Here is a 20,588-nt window from a genome sequence, read left to right as displayed (position 1 = left end):
ATCTTTCAGTAACAATATGTAACCTACTGGTACATGACTCCAGAAAAACCTTCACATGAGGATTATGTATAACAAAGATTTTAACATTCTAGAATGAAAAATTAATAGGAAATTCAGGATTGGGAGTGTCAGGGGAGAGAAACATAAAAATGAGCCATTAAAAAGAACACAGTAACTGAAGATACAGAAAACCATGATCCTCCTTGCTACAAGACCTAGGGAATACCCTCGGGCATCCTCACCATGAAACTGAGAAAAGACTTGCCCAGGCAAGTAACTGGTCTCAAAGCACCAAGTCCTGACCTGGCACAACTAGGACCTGATTTAAACACGTGTCCACCCAGCTCTAGGGCCTACATGCTTGCCACAACACCACGAAGCCTCCTGGGATGGTAGGATACTTGTGACCAACGTTTAAAACAAGTCAAGGTCAGGAGTAGGCTAAGGACAAAGGCTCTATCCAACACACAGACCAAGCAACAAGGACTTTATCTTATGGGTACCAAGAAGCTACAAAACTCCTAAATACTAGACAACAGGAAGTCAAAGCACCTGCCAACATTCGTCATTTTTAAAGATTTAATTTTAACTGAGGGGTGGCGGGGGGAGTTAGTGCTTTGTGACAAGAATATCTTAAATCACAATGAAAACACCAAAAATATTTCAGTTGATAAAACTCTGATACTTAAATCAGATGCTATATATACATGGTACTTATTTGGTAACAAAATTGGGATCGTTGTTGTTCTTCTAAGTTCTCAACATAAAGGTAACGTGGAGAACCCAATATTCAAACATCACATTTTCCAAGAGCAAATTGTGAATGAGATAAGACTGCATTTGACTTCATGACTGATCCAAGCATAGAAATTAAAAAGTGCAAACAGCTTACAATTTACCTGCTGCTTATTAGTATGCATGCAATTCTTAGGTAAAGAAAGCACAAAGTCCCGTGAGAGCTCACTGACATGGCAGACATGTTCTAAACACTCCCCATGAAAACTACCCAATAACAGAATAAGGAACAAAAGACATTAACTCCCTAGTGGTGAAGCAGTAACACATCTGGTCTCATGTAAAACTAGAAGACTACTCATGCTAAAAAAAATAATAACCAGAAGAACTCAAAACAGAAAAAAAAAAATACAGAAAATGTTTTCCTTTAAATAGTATGATGGACCAAAGGGTTATATAAGTTTCCTTTTTTAAAAGCACATATAGGAATGTATTTAAAAAAAAAAAAAAAAAACTAAAGTGAAGCTATTTTTAAATTCTTTTGATTTACCTCTAATACATCACCATGTTTTTGGAAATTTTCAAGAAAGGACATATTAAAGTTTATATAATTTATGGTATGCTTGGTATATAAAAAATGGAATGTATTCATTTTGTATAAAACTTCAATTCTGGTTGTTTGATCTGACAAGCCCTCAAAGATTCTCAGGGACCAGCCCTATGATGCCTGTTAACATGTTACCCTCTATGTTCAGGGGTTCCACAGGTAGAGGGGGTGACCCTGGAATATCTAGGGGCTCAATCAAATCACATATTCTCAGGACTAGAACAGACAGAAAGGCAAGTCAGAGAGGAAACAAAAGGAACCATTGCATCACCAAAGGAGATGGGCACATGAGCCAAAGAAACAGCAAAGGGGCCAGTCCTAAAAGCACAATTAATGCAGTGTGTCACCATACAAAAGAAGCAGGAAGGGTTCGTCCCTGGAGGGTCCAGAAAGGAACACAACTCTGCCAGGACTCAGCACCACTCTGGCAGGAATCCTACGAGGCCCACAGAACTGTAAGGGTTTTTTATATTACTTTATTTGTATGGGTGTTCTTCCTGCATGTATGTCCATATACTACACAAATGTCTGCTATCCTCTGAGGTCAGAACAGGGCATTGGATCTCCTGAAATGGAAATTACAAACAGTGTGAGCGGTCGGGTAGATGCTAAGAACTGAACCCAGGACTTCTGAAGAGCAGCCAATGTTCTTAACAGCTGAACCACTGCTCCAACCCAATAATATGATTAAGTCACCAGGTTTAACAACAGAACAGGAAGTGAATAGAGTGATGACTCTCAACCCACAAATATTGTTCTCCAAGACTTCTATGGATAAATAATAATTTATAAAAATACAATAAGATAGGAGATACTCACATTCTAAGTTTTCGATGTAAAGATTTTCAAATTCTCTTTCTATCTGGCCAAACAATTCCAGCAGTGTACTGCGAACTGAGGACGGCAGTTTAGAATCCTGTACAAGAGAAATATTTTTTGTTTAAAATAAATAAACAATCAATTTAACACCAGGCAACAATATATTTTTTCAAAGTGAATTATCATTTATCTTAAACTCTTTATAATATCATATATTTTATTTCTTACACATATGAATGTTTCTAGAGTTTAAAATTTAGCTAGGGATGTAGCTCAGTGAGAGCATGTACTTATTAACGGGGGTTCAATCCCTAAGACTCAAAAAAATTTAAGATTCAAGTCTCTACAAAGGAAACAATTATCAAAATGTATTCCTAGAAAAATAAAAGATTTAAGAGCACAAAATAACAAGTTTCCTTTTACACAGGTGAACATAGCTCTCTGAAGAAGTCATATACAGGCTGCAGATCTTAAAGACTAACTGAAAAACCAAACATCTTTTTTTTTTTTTTTTTTTGGTTTTCAAGACAGGGTTTCTCTGTGTAGCCCTGGCTGTCCTGGAGCTCACTTTGTAGACCAGGCTGGCCTCGAACTCAGAAATCCGCCTGCCTCTGCCCCCCAAGTGCTGGGATTAAAGGCGTGTGCCACCCTTCGAGACCAAACATCTTAACTGTGGAAATGGAATGTTTCAGACTGAGAACCCAAATGACCTGGAGCTGCCTTCCATTCTTTTTTACAGCTATTTACTATCAACCTCTGTGTCTACCTCTAACATCCTGATTGCTAGGTAATCCTTTTAGAGTGCACTGTTAAACTGCACACACCTCAAGCATTCACCAAACCTACAGCAAAGACTCCTGCTTTGCTGTAGCCGGTCTACCAGATGTCCAAAGAATACATGCAGGTTAGTGCAGTGACGTATGTCACTCTTCTGTTATTTGACTACAAAAGGCCTATACCCTCTTCTACAACAGAATGTGTTATGCAGGGGAACATGATCTGTGTTCTTGGGCCTTGGTCATATATACTAGACTCAGAGCTTTTTCTTCAATGGGAAAGTTTACTCTATTTTGCACTGACATAGAGGGAACATGAGTTTACTTTATTCAAAATTTTCCAAATTTGTAGAGAAATAAGGCTATTCCCAAAAGTGAAGCTATGTTACAAATAGCCTTTAGACATGCTATTAAAAACAAACAACATATCAATGAACTATCTACACTGGACATGTACCTCACCACCTAAAACAAACTAGATAGACTTCGTATAACTCTGTAACTAAGACATTATAAACCAGGGGGTGGGGTGAGGAGGAATCTTGCCTACAATAGAACAAAATGTCTAGTAGTTTAGACAACATACAAAGTAGGTACCCATTTGGGCCACAGTCTTCATGCCTTTGCACATCTCCCCTCCCACTTCCAGACTCTAAAGCAAAGTAAAAGTGACAGGAAGCAGCAACAACTCCAACATATTTCCAAGTTAAACATATGGACACTTCCACGGCACCAAGTAAGTTCACAAAATAATTTACTTTTCCCATGTAATAGAATCTGATGCCCTCTTCTGATGTGTCTGAAGAAAGCAACGGTATACTCATATATAATTAATTAATTAATTAATTAATTAAATTCCACCCCAAGTTCACTTCTTAGAACTATAAATTTCAGGAAAAAGTAAACATTTCCACAATTTGAGTTTTTCAATAATTATGTATTCTCACATAAATTTCATGAACCACTTAAAATATATACAAGCTAGCTTAAACAATGAATCTGGTAGAAATGGCAATCTTAACATCCCTCCAAAAAACCTTCACATTTACTTAGATAAGATACAGGACATTAACCTAATAGAGTACCATGGAGATTGGCCTTCACCTTCTTTTTGATACTGTTCCCAATTAGCCAAGAGAGCACTGCTACACTGTGACTAACTGACTATCCTGTAAAGCAAGACTCCTGCTTTTCAGCACCTCTGCTCTCCCACAGCAGTCCACTTAGACCCACCATCAGTCTCTTCCCTCCTGTAAAGGGCAGGTTCACCTCGGCCGGCTGCTCACAGACCCTGCTGTTGGTTCCAGTTCACGTAACTATACTCAGTAAACAATAAGTACTATCTAGCTAACATGGGAAACTCAGAGTCCTAAGAGCAGCGCACAGGTCTGCCTTGCTCAGCTGAAAAGAGTTGTGAGTCACCTTGTAGCAGTTACTGTGAGCTACAATTATCCCCTTATACTACATCACAATGGAAGACAACACTAAAAACTAATTCACTTCATGTGAGAAGTAAGTCTTGAATATGCCAGCAAACTAAGTAGAATTTTCACCGGTATAAATATAAGTAAATCAAAAACTTTTAAGAACCATCTTAGATTGTTTCTCTATACTGCCCACTTAGTAGCCACCAGCCTTTATCAAAAGGGACAATACTGCTACCATCACAGAAATCCTACCACACAGTTGTAGTTTTACTCTCTGAAATGGATTAATTGTGCCCCAAACCTGAATTCCCCTGAATGTAAGTGTATTAAAAATCAAGATCTTTACTGAAGTGACCAGTAAAATGCAGTCATAACGGTGATCCTAACTGATTATGACTGCTGGTGTTCTTATAAGAGTTAAGAAAAACACTCAAAGAGGAAAGATCATGAGGATGCAAGAGGGGGCCGTCATAAACTACAAGTGAGGCCTTGGGAGGCCCTTGATCTTGGATTTTTATCCTCCAGAATTATGCAAAAATTTATGTTGTCTACACTAACTAGTTTATAGTACTCGACTACAACCTAGCAAAGGTAAATACTGTTAAAGCTATTTTTATGTTCTTTATATCCATCACTAGTTAACATATAACTTTTTGTATAAAGTAGACAGGGCAGAGTTGAGCTTCTAAATTCAAAGTTCTACAACTGTAGAGTCAACCAACTGTAGGTGAGAAACATTTAGGCAAAAGCAAGATAACACACAGCATGCCTGCAATCCCAAGGCATGAGCAACTGTGACAAAGGATTCCAAGCCCAGGTTCAAAGTCAGACTGGCCTACGTATAACAAGACCCTTGCTTAAAACCACAGGAAAAAAAATGATAGTGTGTGTGTGTGTCCATACTGTGACTAAGAAAATGATAGTGTGTGTGTGTGTGTCCATACTGTGACTAAGGAAAAAAAAAAAAAGAACCTGTAAAAAGTAGCTGCACTTAACTAGCAGCAGCAAGCACCCTTTCACCATTATTTCCTAAAGACAGGGTTATGTTCCCAGCATCCACACTGCATCAACTCCACAGCAGCCCATAATCCTTTTGGTTTTTTTAGATAAGCACTACTGCCAATGGTATTAAAGTATTGAATATAGGATTTATATACAAAAAGTCACATGCAGGAAGTTCTTATGTGGTTCTAATAATATCCAACATTCCCGGGCAGTGGTGTTGCATGCCTTGAATCCTAGCACTTGGGAAGCAGAGACAGGCAGATTTCTGAGTTCCAGGCCAGTCTGGTCTACAGAGTGAGTTCCAGGACAACCAGGGCTACACAGAGAAACCCTGTGTCAAAAATAAATAAATAAAAATAAAAAATAAATAAAATAAAAATAAAAAAGATCCAGCATTCATAAAGGCCAATTCCTCATATTCAGTTCTCTCTATCCTACAGCACTATGGCTGATACAGTCTAATTGTGAAAAAAAAAGCTTACAAAAGTATAAATGTATTCTTATATAGGTATCACTATATATGATGATTTTAATAAAGCCTACTTTATCTAGATTTCACAATAATACTCTTCAAAATTCCCACCTTTTTTGACATCTATAAAGACACTAGAAAAGTATGAGCAAAACTTACCATTCTTAGCCATGTATCATTACATTCATCAAAGGACAGTATACCCACTACATACAGCAGAGACAAGGACAAAGGCAAGGCACTGCAGAAGCAGAAAGAGCACCAACAGTTTAATTCTCCCCTTTTCTTTCGAGCATTAGGAACAGAAACCTGGCTGGAAAATCTAGACACCTAACCTGTACAGACTTAATGGAGTCCTTATTGTAACTGTCACACCATATCTTTTTGTTATAAATATATTAACCTTAGCCAAGCATGGTGGCACATGCCTTTAATTACAGCACCTGGGAGGCAGGGGCAGGTGGACCTCTATGAGTTCGAGGCCAGCCTGGTCTACAGAACGAGTTCCAAGACAGGATTACATAGAGAGATCCTGTGCTTTGTCTGTCAGTGTGAGCCTTTCTTTGGCTTTCGAGACCCACATGCATTAGCTTATTTTTCAGTCACACTTCAAGCAAGACAGTCATCTTTGCCCAATGGGAGCTGACCAAGGCTGACTTACTTGTCCTTCTAACATTTCTCTCGGCAGTCCAGTCCTCTCTTGTTCTGAGCTGTTAGTTCTTCGTATAGAAAGGCTATGAGATTTTCGCTTTTGTTTTGCTTGGCGAGCAGTTGAACAACTTCCGCTTTCTGTGGGCATTACTTCTAGAAGGTAGTGTCCTGGTCACTCCTGCAATAAGCTAAATAACAGCAGGGAAAACTAGTACTTCATTTCTGATACAGCCAGTTCAAATAATCAGCAAACAAGATAAGGATTTCTTACTCAAGTTAGAGCTCACGAAACAATACAGAACTCAAGTGTTAAGGTCAGTTACAGTGATTCTTGTTGTTTAAATCCTTCTCAAAACTGTTAATCTAACCTTTTAATTTTCAAAAGTCTATCTAAAACAGTGGGATTTTTTTTCAATATCAAAAATTGCTGCTTTGTGGGTTAGAGAGATCACTTAGTGGTTAAGAACCTGAGAGTTCGCCGGGCGTGGTGACGCACGCCTTTAACCCCAGCACTCAGGAGGCAGAGGCAGGCAGATTTCTGAGTTCGAGGCCAGCCTGGTCTACAGAGTGAGTTCCAGGACAGCCAGGACTACACAGAGAAATCCTGTCTCGAAAAAAAAACAAAACAAAAAGAACCTGAGACCGGCGGCCATTTTGTTTTGGACACCAAGCGGGAGTTGGCGGCGCCGGCTGTGGGGGCCCAGACGAAAGGCAGGGAAGGGCAGGCTTGACGAGCGGGAGGATCGGTCAGCTAGCTACTCAACCCACAACGAGGAAGCCTCGCATCCTACCGTTTAAGCATCTAAGCCAACCGCCCAGCTAGTTAACCCGAGCGGCCCGCCGTAAGCTCAGGTCCGGCCGGCCTCCGGGCCGCCCGCCGCAGCCGTGGTGGCAGCCCCGGGAGGAGCGCTGGCGTCCATCTCCTTCGATTCTCCGGATTTGAAGATGGCTGCACAGTCAGCGCCGAAAGTTGTGCTAAGAAGCACCACCAAGATGTCTCTAAATGAGCGCTTTACTAATATGCTGAAGAACAAACAGCCGATGCCAGTGAATATTCGGGCTTCGATGCAGCAGCAGCAGCAGCAGCTAGCCAGTGCCAGAAACAGAAGACTGGCCCAACAGATGGAGAATAGACCCTCTGTCCAGGCAGCATTAAAACTTAAGCAGAGCTTAAAGCAGCGCCTGGGTAAGAGTAATATTCAGGCACGGTTAGGCCGACCCATAGGTGCCCTGGCCAGGGGAGCAATTGGAGGAAGAGGCCTACCCATAATCCAGAGAGGCTACGTGGGGGACGTGCTACCAGAACCCTGCTTAGGGGTGGGATGTCACTCCGAGGTCAAAACCTGCTCCGAGGTGGACGAGCCGTAGCTCCCCGAATGGGCTTAAGAAGAGGTGGTGTTCGAGGTCGTGGAGGTCCTGGGAGAGGGGGCCTAGGGCGTGGAGCTATGGGTCGTGGCGGAATCGGTGGTAGAGGTCGGGGTATGATAGGTCGGGGAAGAGGGGGCTTTGGAGGTAGAGGCCGAGGTCGTGGCCGGGGGAGAGGTGCCCTCACTCTCCCTGTATTGACCAAGGAGCAGCTGGACAACCAATTGGATGCATACATGTCGAAAACTAAAGGACACCTGGATGCTGAATTGGATGCCTACATGGCACAGACAGATCCTGAAACCAATGATTGAAGCCTGCCTGCCTGCCCGCCTGCCTGTTAGACTCTTGTTAAAGTCACCACATCTATAAAACAACCTTGAGAAAAACGTGAGAAGAAATCTGATTGATGCTGGAAGGACCTGTCACAATAGGCTGTGGATTTACCTGCCACCAGTTGGTGCATTTAGTCTGTTCCGTCTACTTTTTGATACTGTGTTATATGAAACCCTATTTTCCTTTAAAAAAAAAAAAAAAAAAAAGAACCTGAGAGTACAATTCCCTACACACCCATGAGGTGGCTCTCAGTTCCAGAGGATATGAGGCCTTCTTCTGCCTCCACCCACACCAAGCACACATATTGTACAGACAGACATGAAAGCAAGCCACCCATAAAAGAAAAACTTTTTTTTAATTCTTGCTGTAACCTTAAAAATAATTTTTGCTAAATCTGTTGATTTGGGGCTTCAACCCGATAAAATATTTAATCTTTCATCAATTTCCAGTTTAGTGCTAAATGAACAATCCAATTCACTACAAATCTTTTTTTATAGTTTTTAAACATTTTAAACACTATTTTCCTTTGTTTTCATATGTTAACTGCTAATATACAAAAATATAAAAGATTACTGTGTATTAAGCTTATATCTCACATTCTTACTGAATTTCTTTATAAATTTTAGAAAAAATATTCTGTAGATTATTTGGTCATGTTTTTAATGTAAATTACTGTTCCACCTGAAAGAATGAGGACATTTCTTTCTTTTTGATTTGCAAGTCTTATTTTCCTTATACTTTTGGCCAGACGTTTTACTATTTCCAGGTAAGAATGCTTTCACCCCTGAGAATAAAGCTAGCTGTGGGTTTTCTATAGTTATTTACCCAGTTGATATTTCTTTCTCATATGTTTTCTATGAGCTTATTTCACAAGTAAGTCCTGAATTACCATGCTTTTTCTGTACCAATTACTATGAAGCCATAGATTTTCTTTGTTGACCTACACAGGGTTTAATTACATTGATTATTTTCAAATACAGATCAATACTGATACCCATGGAAATTCCCTCTCCTATCTCTACTTTCCTGTAGATTACCTAAACATGCTTAGACTCTGACACTGGGACAGGGAGATGGCTTGGCGGGTGAAGTCCACCTAAGGCAGCTCATTCCCTCGAACTCACATTAAAAACAGACAAGAAACAGAATGCTGTGACCCTGTGACCCAAAGCTATGATATTTACCCAAAAGCTGGAGAGTTGGACCATACAATACTATTTATAAAACATACTTAGCTTTTTGAGGACTCTCCCACTGATTTAGATAGTGAATGAACTGGTTTATATTTCCACCAACAGTATACAGAATTCCTCTTTTCTCTACATCCTAAACAACATTTGGTGGGTTGGTTGAGTTTTTTTGTTGTTGTTGTTGTTGTTGTTGTTTTGTTTTGTTTTTTCTTGAAGATAGGTGGACTGATTGATACAACTTGACACAAATCTAGACATGTCTGGGAAAGAGAACTCTTGAGAGTAAGCCTCCACAGATTGATGTAGTAAGGCCCAGCCCACTGTGGGAGGTACCACCCCTGGGTTGTATAAGAAAGCAAAGGAGGCTAAGCAATCCGAGGGGAATAAGCCAGTAAGTTGCACTCCTCCATAATCTCTGCTTTAGCTCCTATCTCCAGATTCTTACCTTGAGTCTCTGCCTTGGAACGGACTCTAAGTCAAATATACCCTTTTGTCCCAGAGTTGCCTTTAGTCTTGATGTTTATCACAGCAACAGAAAGCCAACTAAGAGCCAGGTGGTCGGCCATCAATGGAAAGAGAGGCCCATTGGACTTGCAAACTTTATATGCCCCAATATAGGGGAATGCCAGGGCCAAAAGAATGGGAATGGGTGGGTAGGGAAGTAGGGGGTGCTATGGGGGACTTTTGGGATAGCATTGGAAATGTAATTGAGGAAAATATGTAATAAAAATATTAAAAATCAAAAAAAAAAAAAAAGAGCCAGGTGGTGGTAGCACACACCTTTAACACCAACACTTGGAAGACAGAGACAGGAGGATCTCCCAGTTGGAGGCCAGCCTAGTCTACAGATCAAGTTGCAGGACAGTCAGAGCTACACAGTTTCAAAAAAAAAAAGAATGAAGGAGAAATTAAAAGAAAGAAGAAAGCCAACAATAGGCATTCTAACTGGGAGAAACAAAATCTCAATCTAGTTTGGATTTGCAGTTCACTGATGGATAAAGAAGTTGAACATTAGCCATTTGTAGTTCTTCATTTGAAAAGTACTTGTTTAGGGCTGGAGAGATGGTTCAACAAGTAAGAGCACTGGCTGCTCTTCCAGAGGACCAGGGTTCAATTCCCAGCACCATGGCAGCTTACAACTCCTGTAACTCCAGTTCCAGGATAACTGACTCTCTCACACAGACATACATGTAAGCAAAACAGCAATGCACATAAAATGTTTAAAAGACAGAGTAAAAATTACCTTAAAAAGTATTTGTTCTGCCAGGTATGGTGGCGCATGCCTTTAATCCCAGCAGAGGCAGGCGAATTCCTGAGTTCGAGGCCAGCCTGGTCTACAAAGTGAGTTCCAGGACAGCCAGGGTTCTACAGAAAAACCCTGTCTCGAAAAACCAAAAAAAAAAAAAAAAAAAAAAAAGGTTATTTGTTCAACTTGTTTTCCCATTTAGTGACTGTACTAATTGGGTTGGTTTTTTGGTATCTAAACAGGAATTGTTTTGTTAGATGAATAGGTATTCACTGATATTCTAGATGGTGTCTCTTCACTCTATTTCTTTTGCTATGAAGCACCCTTTAAGTACTGAAGCCCCATCTGTCAATCCTTGCTGTTATTTCCAAAACAACTCAAGAGTCCTGATGGGACAGCTCTTGACTATATCTTCAACTAATTCATTTGAGTATACTGTGACAAGGCAGAAGGTTCTAATTTCAATCTACATGTGGATACATAGTTTTCCCACCATAAATACATGTTTTCGACACCTGTCAAAAATCAGATGTCTATAGTTGCATGATTTTATATCTAGATCTTAAAAGTTAACATATAAATTTTAAATTCCTGTCAATAATTCTAATCAGTGCCATATCTGTGCTAGCGTTTTCTTTAAAACCTCTCTCGCGCTCGCTCTCTCTCTCTCTCTCTCTCTCTCTCTCTCCCTCTCTCTCTCTCTCTCTCTCTCTCTCTCTCTCTCTCTCTCTCTCTCTCTCGTTTGAGATTTTCCTGGTTCTTCATTCACCAACTGATGTTTAATTGAAACTCTGACCTTTTGGACATAATGCTATCTATCAGTCTTGGGAACTGTTACAGCAGGCCTTTCTTAGAACTGCTTGGACAAACAGGAGTATTGCTTACTGCTGCCAGAATAATACAGAAGGCAGAAACTGAATTAAGGCTCCCTCCCTGCTCATGTGCCATCCACCACATGAGGAAGACGCCTAGTTACTTCTGAGTGGTAGCGCAATAGCTCACCCTCCTCTTTGGCTTTCACTCAGATTGCCATGGCTGAGGATGATCTTTACTGGTCCCCACAATTTCCTTGCCACTACAGAGTGTTTTGCCTGTGTGTATGCCTGTGTGCAACATGTATGCCTAGTGCCCACAGAGGCCAAAAGAGGGCATTTGATTCCCTGGAGCTGGAGTTATAGATGGTTGTGAGCCACCATGTAGCTGCTAGAAATCAAACCTCTGGAAGAGCAACATGTGCTCTGAACTGCTGAGTCATCACTTTTTGCCATGGCCAGAAATTGAGTTGATTTCTTTCTTTCTTCTGTTTTGTATTGTTCTTTGCCTGAGCCCTTTGCTGTCCCTAGGTTGCAGACTTCTACAACATCAAAGTAGGAACACATAACGGAAAAGGAAATTAAATTGTACTTCATGTTTCAAATCCCAGGGACTTAGCCAATCAGTCTATTTACCTTTCTTTCTCCATCTTTCAATCTTCCATTCATTTTATATATATAATGTCCAGTGCTCCTAACTGTACTTCATTTTTCCTCTATGGGAGATTTTTTTTTTGTTAGTTTTTCCCAACTCCTTTTTTCCCAAAAGCAGTGTTTTTATTTCCAGAGTTCTAACCTCATCAGTGGTAGGAAAGACCTTTTATCATTCCAGGGGCCTCTAAGCTGGTATGTTATTAGTAAACACACAGGCATGCAACATGCTGGGTTTGGTAAACTAATGACAATATTTAGTCTCTCTCTAGAAGAGCAAGAGGTGTCAACCAACCTTTGCTTCCATAAGAATCCTGGATTTAGGATTTTCACCTACAATTTCTCCTTCTGAAGGTTTGAAAACAACTGACAGAACAGTAGGCAGGAAAGAAAATGCAGTTTCCACCATGGAGTCAGACATCCAATTAAAGTTCTTATTTATTCTTCAGGAAAACTGGCTGACTCTTGTTTTTGTAACTGCTACTGCAGTAGCTTTGGATCCACAGTCAGAATGTGCAAGATCCCACTCATTATCTGAGAGCCTACTCTTCATCTATTCCAATTAAAGGAGACATCAAAGTCCTCTCATCTTAGCATTCTGTGTGCAGCTCTTCTGTACAGTATGAAGAGTGTATTTCAATTACTGCCTCATATTTTCTGTAATTAGGATATGTTGCCAGCTGTCACCTCAAGCGTCACAGGCATCCAGTTGTTTTGAACAAATGAGTCACAGTTGGAACCCAGTAACTTGTCAGGTGCTTTTTATCCATATGACATTTACTAGCATCTTCTCTTCTAACAGCCACTGATGTTAAGGTTAACCTGAAAAGCAGACTATACCTAGGAAAGCTAGCCCCCAGGTTAAACACAATGGTAATGTGGAAGCAAAACCAGCACTGGACCTCCAGACATGTCTGGTAGGTCCACAACTTCAAAGTCTGCCTCTGTACCTGTAGCTCCTACACTAGGAATACCAGCTCCTCCCGGTAGCTGTAATCTGTCGTCAGTCTTTCTCTGTGACAACATCCTCATCTTTACTTCTGCCTCTATATTTACAACCTCCAACCTCTACCTTTCCCCCAGCAATCTGTACTGGACCTATGCTTGCTGACTTAACTGAACTAAATACAGAGGACATTAATGAGACACACATTTGATTGTATCTGTGAGAGAAAATTAGAGAGTGGAGAAGAAGACACACATCTTAGCTCTGTTCACTGCCACCTCTTAGGCTGGGGTCCGGGACTCAATGAGAGGGAAGGAATAAGCTAGCAGAGCACCAATTCTGTGCTTCCTCACTGGCGCCATGGACTGGAACACTCCCAACAACAGGTCTCTATGGGCTGCATTCCTCTCAACTGTGAACTAAAACAAACCTCCCCTGCTTAAGTTGTTTTGTGTCAGAAAGTTGGCCCAGTTCCTATTATCATTTCCTTCCATTCACACTACATCAAAAAATGGAAGTATATGAAGGCTTCTGTGCTGGTTTAAATATGCTTGGTTGAGGGAGTGGCACTATTAGGAAGTGTGGCCTGTTGGAGTGGATGTGTCCTTGTTAGAAGTGTGTCACTGTGCAGGTGGGCTTTGAAGCCCTCCTCCTAGATGCTTAGAGACAGTCTTCTCCTGTTTGACTTCGGAACAAGATGTAAAACTCTTAGCTCATTCTTTAGTGCCATGGACACTGCCATGCTTCCCACCTTGATGAAAATGGACTGAATCTCTGAACCTGTAAGACAGCCCCAATTAAATGTGGTCCTTTATAAGAGTTGCCTTGGTCATGGTGCCTCTTCACAGCAATGGAAACCCTCACTAAGACAGCTGCCAAACCATGTACTAACATGAATTAACCATGTATTAACAAAAAGTAATTAGAGAGAAAGTGGCAGGAGGTTCAAAACTCAGATCCAGCCTTTGTTGAAAAGGGAGTTCAAGGCCATCCTAGGTTACCTGAAACCCTGTCTCAAAAAAAAATAAAGAGATGACTCAGAGGCTAAGAACCTATGCTGCTCTAGCAGAGGAACCAAGTTCACTGCAGGATCAGTCAGGCAATTCTTGAGCAATCTTGACCTTCCTACTGTTACAACCCTTTAATACAGTTCTTCATGCCGTCATGACCCCAACCATAAAATTACTTTCACTGCTACCTCATAACTGTAAGTTTGCTACTGTTATGAATCATAATGTAAATATCTTTGTTTTCCAATAGTCTTAGGCAACCCCTGTGAAGGTCACAACCCACAAATTGAGAACCTCTGCTCTAAAGAATCTAATTTCCTCTCTGGCTTCTGTGGCCACTGCACTCACATGGCACTCATGCGGATACAATTAATTAAATATTTGAATTACTAAAAAAATTCAGAGGTTTGGGGTTTGTGATCCTAGCAAGAAGGTACATAAGATAGTAGTCACTTGTAAAAGAAATACTCAAGTGGTATACACAGAGCACAAGTTTAGCCAAGTGAAAACAGAAAGAATGGAAAGCAAAGGGGAAAAAGTCAACTGTGGGTAGATCTGAGGTTGGAAAACTACCACTGACTGTTGCTTATGAGACTGAAATTGATCCACAAATACAGAGGCACTGATCCTCACACAAAACCACTGTGAGGGAGGATTTTCAAGTTCAATTTGTAGTCTGATGGTATTTTACAAACTAGACATTATTAAAAAGGTAACTGAAGCTGGGTGTGGTGACACATGCCTTTAATCCCAGCACTCGGGAGGCAGAGGCAGGCGGATTTCTGAGTCCGAGACCAGCCTGGTCTACAAAGTGAGTTCCAGGACAGCCAGGGCTACACAGAGAAAAACCCTGTCTCAAAAAACCAAAAAAAAAAAAAAAAAAAAAAGGGTAGCTGAAAAGAGAAAGAAAACTCTTTCACTCTGAAAATAAAATAGGTCTACCTGGGCATGATGGTGCCTGCCTTTAATAAAATAAAATAAAATAAAATAAAATAAAATAAAATAAAATAGGTCTACCTGGGCATGATGGTGCCTGCCTTTAATAAAATAAAATAAAATAGGTCTACCTGGGCATGATGGTGCATGCCTTTAATCCGAGCACTGGGGTTGGGATGGGGGGTGTAGAAGCAGGTGGATCTCTGAGTTCAAAGCCAGTCTAATCTGGTCTAAATAGAGAATCCCAGGACAGGACAGCCAAGGCTACACAGAGAGGAACTGTCTCATAAGAAAAGAGAAAATACGTCTGGGGTGGGATGTAGCTCAGTGGGAAGGAGGCTGATTGCTAAGCATAGCTGAGACCTTGGGTTTCATCACCAGCATTACACCAAACCAATTATTTTATAGTTACTTCTACTATGCACTAATTCACCTATATATGTTTTTAAAAAGAAAGAAATCTAAAGCTCCAAAAGGTAATTACTTTCTTTCAAATCACTCACATCAATTCTCCAATTCAATAAGACAGATCAGTACATTAAATGTAACGCTACAATACAGTTTCTCCTGCACCCTTAACTGACTGGCCTGCCAAACTCATCTGTCCTTATTCCATGCTGTCACGGGCATATCCTCTTCTCTGCTGTTTGTAAACAAGGCAGAACAATACACGTCCAGCTTTAGTGCAACATATTTAACAAATGAATAAGATCTCTACACACACTGTTAATATACCAAACTCACTACCTTGGCAAATGGTATAACATTAAACCGCACCAATGAACACTCAGCTCTCTCTCTCTTTTCAAGGCTCTTTTTAGTATGTATATTCAACAGTAAGGTGTTACTACATACAGTATCAGATTTTTATTAAGTACATACAACCAAACAGGGAGCCTGCTTAAGTAGTTTTTTTTTTAATTGGGTAATTTCCTCAATTACATTTCCAATGCTATCCAAAAAGTCCCCAATACACTCCCCCCCCCAGTCCCCCACCCACCCACCCCCACCCCTTGGCCCTGGCATTCCCCTGTACTGGGGCATATAAAGTTGGCAAGTCCAATGGGCCTCTCTTTCCAGTGATGGCCGACTAGGCCATCTTTTGATTCAAATGCAGCTAGAGTCAAGAGCTCTGGGGTACTGGTTAGTTCATAATAATGATCCACCTATGGGGTTGCAGTTCCCTTTAGCTCCTTGGGTACTTCCTCTAGCTCCTCCATTGGGGGCCCTGTGATCCATCCAATAGCTGACTGTGAGCATCCACTTCAAAAATATGGAACGCTTCACGAATTTGCGTGTCATCCTTGAGCAGGGGCCATGCTAATCTTCTCTGTATCGTTCCAATTTTAGTATATGTGCTGCCGAAGCGAGCACTTAAGTAGTTTTATAAGCAATACAACTAACAATTTATGCTTTTACTTGAGATAATATAAAACATTACTCTCCATTTCATACCTTGGAGGAAGAATTTTAATTTTCTTTCAACAAGAAAAAAGCTGGTTTATTTCAAAATAAATACCCGGTTTATCCCAAAAAGGTTAGTTATACATTAAAAAGATGGTTATATAATTTGCAGATGGTAGTATAAACTATAAAATGTCACCGAACCTCCAAAAGTTCAATAAAGGTATTAATAGCATTAATATTTTAAGTGTTTATTGTAATAGTACGTTTAAAATTAACTTCTAAAGGGCTGAATCAATGCAATATCTAACCAGTAACAGAAAAGAGAATGGAAATCTGTCACCAGAATTAAGTTACTTAAAATGTTCTGTCACTGATGAGATGAAGGCACATGATGCACACTTATGGAGTCTAAGGATGGCACTGAGCTGACAGGCATCAGTAATTAAACAAGCTACCACCAACAATTTTTTTCTCAATAACCAAAAAAGAAATTCAAATCTAGAAAGCACATCTTTCTTTGAAGAAATCAGGGCAGCACAACTAACAAAACTCTTGGTATCACTGCTGGAGGAGATACCCAACCCCAAGGATTTTACCTCAGATCAACAGCAAAGTAAGTTAACAGACCAACATACCTATACAAAAAGGCAGTATCATCACAGATGGTTCGGTAAGAAAACCGAAGGAAACATACTTAGGTCTTCTGTCCAGAAATGTCTGCAAGAAGGCTTGATATACACTGCACAAATGCAGCTGTCATAAGCATCAAGGTCACACTGTTATTACATGTGGCCACTGGCCACTGCTCTGCTGTCTCCTATGGGCAACACTAATCGAAGGCCTCTACTTACTTTGGTCAGGTTATATTTATATATACTATGCTCAAGTATGTGGTTTAGGTGTCCAAGAGAATTTATAAACACTTGAAAATGTGATCAGCAAAGTAACCAAAACATCAAGGAAGGTAGCATAATAGAAGATTTCTTAGAAAAGGGAGAAGTATCCTGGAGGCTTCTTATCACCAGGTGTACTGCTTAGAGGTAAAAAGGTTTCAGTAACGCTCTGATGGCATACTTTGTAGGCCACAATAATCAATGTAAAGAAAACCCATCTGAACTTCAAAGAAACTGCCTAGCAATCTACTTCCGGGCAAGAGAGTGAGTGGTGTAGAGCTAACGGTCCTCGTCTTCAAGCACAAGAAACGTCGAAGAGTTCAAGTTAGATGATAAAACCTCTAAGAACCTGATCAATCGTTCGGTTATGTCTGCTCGTGAAGTGAAATGGCATATTTATGCAACTTTTTGGTAAAACTGGCCCATCACGATGCCTTAAAACTTAGGAAATAGAAGTGTACGGGGAAGAAAAGGAAGTCTCCAGAAAGAGAAACAAAGGCGTGGCGGGGTTTTACCACTTCAGCATCTGCTTACCCCATCTCCGCCCCCCACCCTTCCTCCTTCCCAGAGGCCATACCCCGTCTTTGCGGGATCGAAGGCCACCATCTTCGAAAACTCTGGGCTTCCCACAGGACACAACAGCCAGGTAGACGCCACTTGAGTACACAGGGAGCCAGAGAGAGTGCGCAGGGTTAGGACTGTATCCTTCATCCACCTCGAAGCCTCGTCCCCACCGCCACCCCGACACCTGACATCCCCCGAGCGCCCGAGAAGGATGCCAAGCCAGACAGCTGAGAAGATGGCGTCACCTGTCACAGCAGCAGCACTCGCGTCCGCCTGGAACCAGCCTACGTCGCACTCAATTCGTAGATCCCCCCCGACGAGGCTCCCGAGGCAGACTCAGAGCAGGAAAGAAAACCGGCCGATTCCCGCACTGACACAACCCGGCGACCCGAACTGGCGCGCCCGCACTTCCGGTAACTGCGGAAGTCCCGCCCTCAGAGATGGTCCTTAAAAAAAAAAAAAAAAAAAAAACCGGACCGGAAGCTCCGCCCCATGCCCAACGGCTGCGGAAGTTCTTTCCTGGTCTCCTTCGCTCAGTGCCACAGGCTGGTTCCGCGGGGATAGTCTCCTGTTTTGGCTTTCGGCTTTGACGCGGGGTCCTGGAGACCTAAACTATGGCCTAGCAGTGCGCTGAGCCAGGTCCCAGCGAGTGACTGCAGAACGAGTATGGCGTCCCCTGGTGGCGCAAGTAGGCTCAGCGCTTTCCCTGTTAGGAGCTTTCCCAAGGTGCTTACAGGCACTGCTAGACCCCAAATTCTGCCCCACACAGTAACGGTACACGCGATCCTTGCACGAATTGCTCCCCGAGACCCTGTAGCGTCGGTAACAGGGAAAAGCACACGCAGCCTCCCGGACCGTGGGTACTTACCACTGCAGGGATTCCGGTGAGGAGTCCACGGTCAGGCAGGTTTTAAGTCCATCTGTCCCTAAGCACTCGCACAGCCCAAAAACTGGTAAGGAAAATAATCTATTAAAATGCAAAGTCGAGTGTACTATTTAACGTAATCGGTTTCAGAATCTCTCAAATCCAATTGCTTTACAGGCTGATCTGCTAGGAATGGCTCCTCAGGCAGGTGGGAGTCTTGCTAGCTGGCTGCAGGGGAGCCTGGTAGAGATAGAACTATTAATATTTCAGCTTATCTGCAGAAGATGACTCACCCAGTTTCCTTCTGAAATATCTGATCACCATTGGCTAAGAAGGGAAAACAGAATCAGCTGTTCACTGCAAAAGGTGGGACTTGAGCTGCTTTTTTCCCCGTTAATCTAGGTTGGGAAGACCTACATAACAGACTGGAGCTGTTACATAAACAGCCTTGTCTCTACGAGCAACTTGCACTGGATGTTTAAAACTCACCTAAAGTAAAAGCATGATAGTATTTTCCTTCTATATGGGTCAACATTCTTCCTATAAGATAAAACTGAAGGTTCAGATTCAAGAAGCAGTAATGCAAGATGTTTGCTGGAGAAGAAACAAATTTATCGTATTTGGAGACTCGAATAACCAAAACATTCTGTACAAGAAAATGTGAGTTACTTGTGTATTAAGTATAATATTCAGGGGGCTGGAGAGAAGGCTCAATGGTTAAGAGCACTGACTGCTCTTAAACTGAGTTCAAATCCCAGCAACCACATGGTGGCTCACAACCATCTGTACAGCTGGAGTGTACTTGTATACATAAAATAAATAATAAATATTTTTTTTAAAAATATAGTATACAAAGCTTATCACTAGTAACAGTCTATAAATATGAACTGAGAAAAAAAAAAGATTTGGCTTCTCAGAGAAATTACTGTCAAATTTGGAGGCTGTGATATTTATTTAAGAAAATTTTAACTAGTAACAAAGAATGCATAAGACATTCTGCTGTTAATGATAGCCAGCAGAGAGTACTGTAAAGCATAGTTCCATATCCAAGTTGCAACAAAGCAGCCACATTTGGGTGCCACTTAAGATACTTTTAATGGAAGTACATTTTATCTTTGATATATTTAGAGTTCCACCAAAAAAAAAAAAGGGGGGGCGTGGTGGTTTTAATAAAATGGCCCCCATAGGCCTAGAGGGAGTGGCATTATTAGGAGATGTAGCCTTGCTGGAGTGGGTGGGATGTTGCTGGAGGAAGTGTGTGCCTGGGAGCAATCTTTAAGGTCTCAGAAGGTCAAGTCTGCCAAGTGAGTCTCAGTCTCCTACTGCTTTCAGATCAAGATGTAGAACTCTCAGCTCCTCCTGCAGTACCATGTCTGCCTGCATGCTGCCATTCTTCCTACCAAGACAAGAATGGACTGAACCTCAGAACTGTAAACAGCTCCAGTTAGATGTCTTTTGTAAGAATTGCTGTGGTCTTGGCGTCTCTTCACAGCAAGGAAACCCTAAGAGGTAGCTGTCTGTTAAGAGCACTGAGTATTCATTTATGCAGAAGACCCAGTTTCAGGTCGCAGCACACAGGTTACAACTGACTGTTGTTGAGGTTCAGAAATTGCCTCACAAACCATAGGAACACAGATCTCAGGTAAGCACACACTCCAAGACTGATCAATCAGGACCACAAAAGGGACTCGTGAACCTAATTTTGTGGTACTAGTCTGTTTTTAGGGCAGGCTTTTTATAGGAAAAGCCAGGTTCAAAGGTTTAGAAGGTAAGGGGGTTGTGGGGGAGCAGCACAAAATGTTGCTAACTAGACAAAAGTAGTAGCTGCTAACCTTAAGCTGATTGGTCCTGAGTAAGGTAAGAGGGTGGTAGGTA

The 20,588-nt window shown here is 41.4% G+C and overlaps 1 protein-coding gene, 1 non-coding gene and 1 pseudogene across 4 annotated transcripts in view; 1 reads left to right on the top strand and 2 right to left on the bottom strand.

The window, feature by feature from the left end:
• The window catches only part of Wdr37 (WD repeat domain 37), a 64,671-nt gene extending 45,264 nt beyond the window's left edge, over positions 1-19,407 (bottom strand). The window contains exons 1-4 of one of the 3 annotated variants that reach the window (XM_029468304.2): positions 19,007-19,407; positions 18,717-18,798; positions 6,503-6,680; positions 2,162-2,258 (exon numbers count right to left, since the gene is read on the bottom strand). In XM_029468304.2, the coding sequence (XP_029324164.1) occupies positions 2,162-2,258; positions 6,503-6,640 (235 nt within the window). In that variant the 5' untranslated portion in view covers positions 6,641-6,680; positions 18,717-18,798; positions 19,007-19,407. Of the gene's footprint in view, positions 1-2,161; positions 2,259-4,170; positions 4,343-6,502; positions 6,681-18,093; positions 18,274-18,716; positions 18,799-19,006 lie in introns of those variants that run through there. The other 2 variants (XM_021180364.2, XM_021180365.3) reach the window with 2 other exon arrangements.
• Positions 7,182-8,380, top strand: LOC110308033 (chromatin target of PRMT1 protein pseudogene; annotated as a pseudogene).
• Positions 16,252-16,358, bottom strand: LOC115029180 (U6 spliceosomal RNA). Its single transcript, XR_003834734.1, has one exon. It is a non-coding gene; the product is annotated as a U6 spliceosomal RNA (small nuclear RNA).
• Positions 19,408-20,588: the final 1,181 nt, after the last annotated feature.

Source organism: Mus caroli, unplaced genomic scaffold (genome assembly GCF_978045245.1).
Source record: "Mus caroli unplaced genomic scaffold, Mus_caroli_1 scaffold_15, whole genome shotgun sequence".
In the NCBI taxonomy this organism is placed as follows: domain Eukaryota; kingdom Metazoa; phylum Chordata; class Mammalia; order Rodentia; family Muridae; genus Mus; species Mus caroli.
Note: the sequence above shows the minus strand (reverse complement) of the source record. Positions and strands in the feature narration are given on the sequence as shown.